The following is a 1,094-nucleotide window of genomic DNA, read 5'->3' as shown; positions in this document are numbered from 1 at the left end:
ATAGGTTCAAACCAAGGATTTCCCCTTCTTCCTTTCCTTATCCTTTTTATTATATGGATATTAAAGTAACTGGTTCTTCTTTTTGCCCTTTCCAGCGTATTCCAGTGCTAGAGCACCAGATTGGAGAGCAGAAGAAAGCTATCGATCAAGAACAACTCAAACGAATCGAACTCGAGAATGAAAACCAGAGTTTGCGAGAGCAGCTTAACTATGACAAGCAGGTAAGTGGTCCACCACTTATACCCCTCTGACTATGACTGCTGCAATAGTGGCAATATAAAGAAGAAAGTAGGTCCATACTCTTAAGTGGAAGATAACCACTAGGTGAGGTTAGTTTCAAAGGCATTAATTACTACTTAACCCTTCTAGCTCTATTATTATACGGTCAAATTATCTCATAAGTAAGGATATAATTCGAAGATTATAGTTCGAAGATTCGTACCGGCGTCATCCCGCTTACTAGGCGAGTGCTTCACCTCTGTACCCACTACCGAAGTCTCCTGGAATTCTTTTAACTTCTGGCTTCAAAAACCAGACATCCTTAATTCCTTTTATACCTATTTATACTTTTTGTGTTTTAAATGTGATTTTCTGTGAACTTTTTATGGCTGTTTTAGGTAGTGGTTATCTACCGGGTTGGGTTGAGACAGGATATTGTTTCTACAGTTTGACATGGGAGTGGTAACTTAAAAACAAGGTTAGTTTGCCAAGCTTGCCTCTCTCAACCCGGTACAAAACCACAACCTTACTTACATCCCTGGCCTCAGGCCTCACCAATGGCAAGCCTCCATTTCACCAGCTTGATGTCCCCCTGATCTAGTTTTCTAAATCCATCAATTTTCTTCCAGGTATTCGAGACCCGTATCGAAGAGGTGCAGAAGAAGCGTAAGACAGAACTGTCCGAGGTGGACTCTCGTCTCAATCGGGACTTTGAGAATCGTCTGGCGGAACAAGTGCGAACCAATCGCGCCATGTTCGAAGAGGAGTTCAAGAAGACCAAACAGGAGCTGGTGAAAATCTACGAAGGACAGGTGAGTCTAGACGCTTGGCCTATTTGTAGAATAGTTGTTATCTAATGCAACCTCCGCCTCCGT

General features: G+C 42.4%; 2 protein-coding genes across 2 annotated transcripts in view; both read left to right on the top strand.

Moving 5' to 3' along the window:
* The first annotated feature begins 53 nt into the window (after positions 1-53).
* LOC103523956 (prelamin-A/C-like) lies at positions 54-1,076 on the top strand. The gene is made up of 2 exons (XM_008488967.2): positions 54-221; positions 849-1,076. The coding sequence occupies exons 1-2, from the start codon at positions 54-56 to the stop codon at positions 1,074-1,076; spliced, it is 396 nt and encodes a 131-aa protein (XP_008487189.2).
* LOC103523955 (lamin Dm0-like) overlaps positions 1,076-1,094 on the top strand; it is a gene marked incomplete at its 3' end in the record, with an annotated part of 9,105 nt that continues 9,086 nt past the window's right edge. Inside the window, exon 1 of the mRNA XM_008488966.1 lies at positions 1,076-1,092. Within this exon, the coding sequence (XP_008487188.1) occupies positions 1,076-1,092 (17 nt within the window). The remainder of the gene's footprint in view (positions 1,093-1,094) is intronic.

Source organism: Diaphorina citri, unplaced genomic scaffold (assembly GCF_000475195.1).
Source record: "Diaphorina citri unplaced genomic scaffold, Diaci psyllid genome assembly version 1.1 scaffold61998, whole genome shotgun sequence".
NCBI lineage: Eukaryota > Metazoa > Arthropoda > Insecta > Hemiptera > Psyllidae > Diaphorina > Diaphorina citri.
Note: the sequence above shows the minus strand (reverse complement) of the source record. Positions and strands in the feature narration are given on the sequence as shown.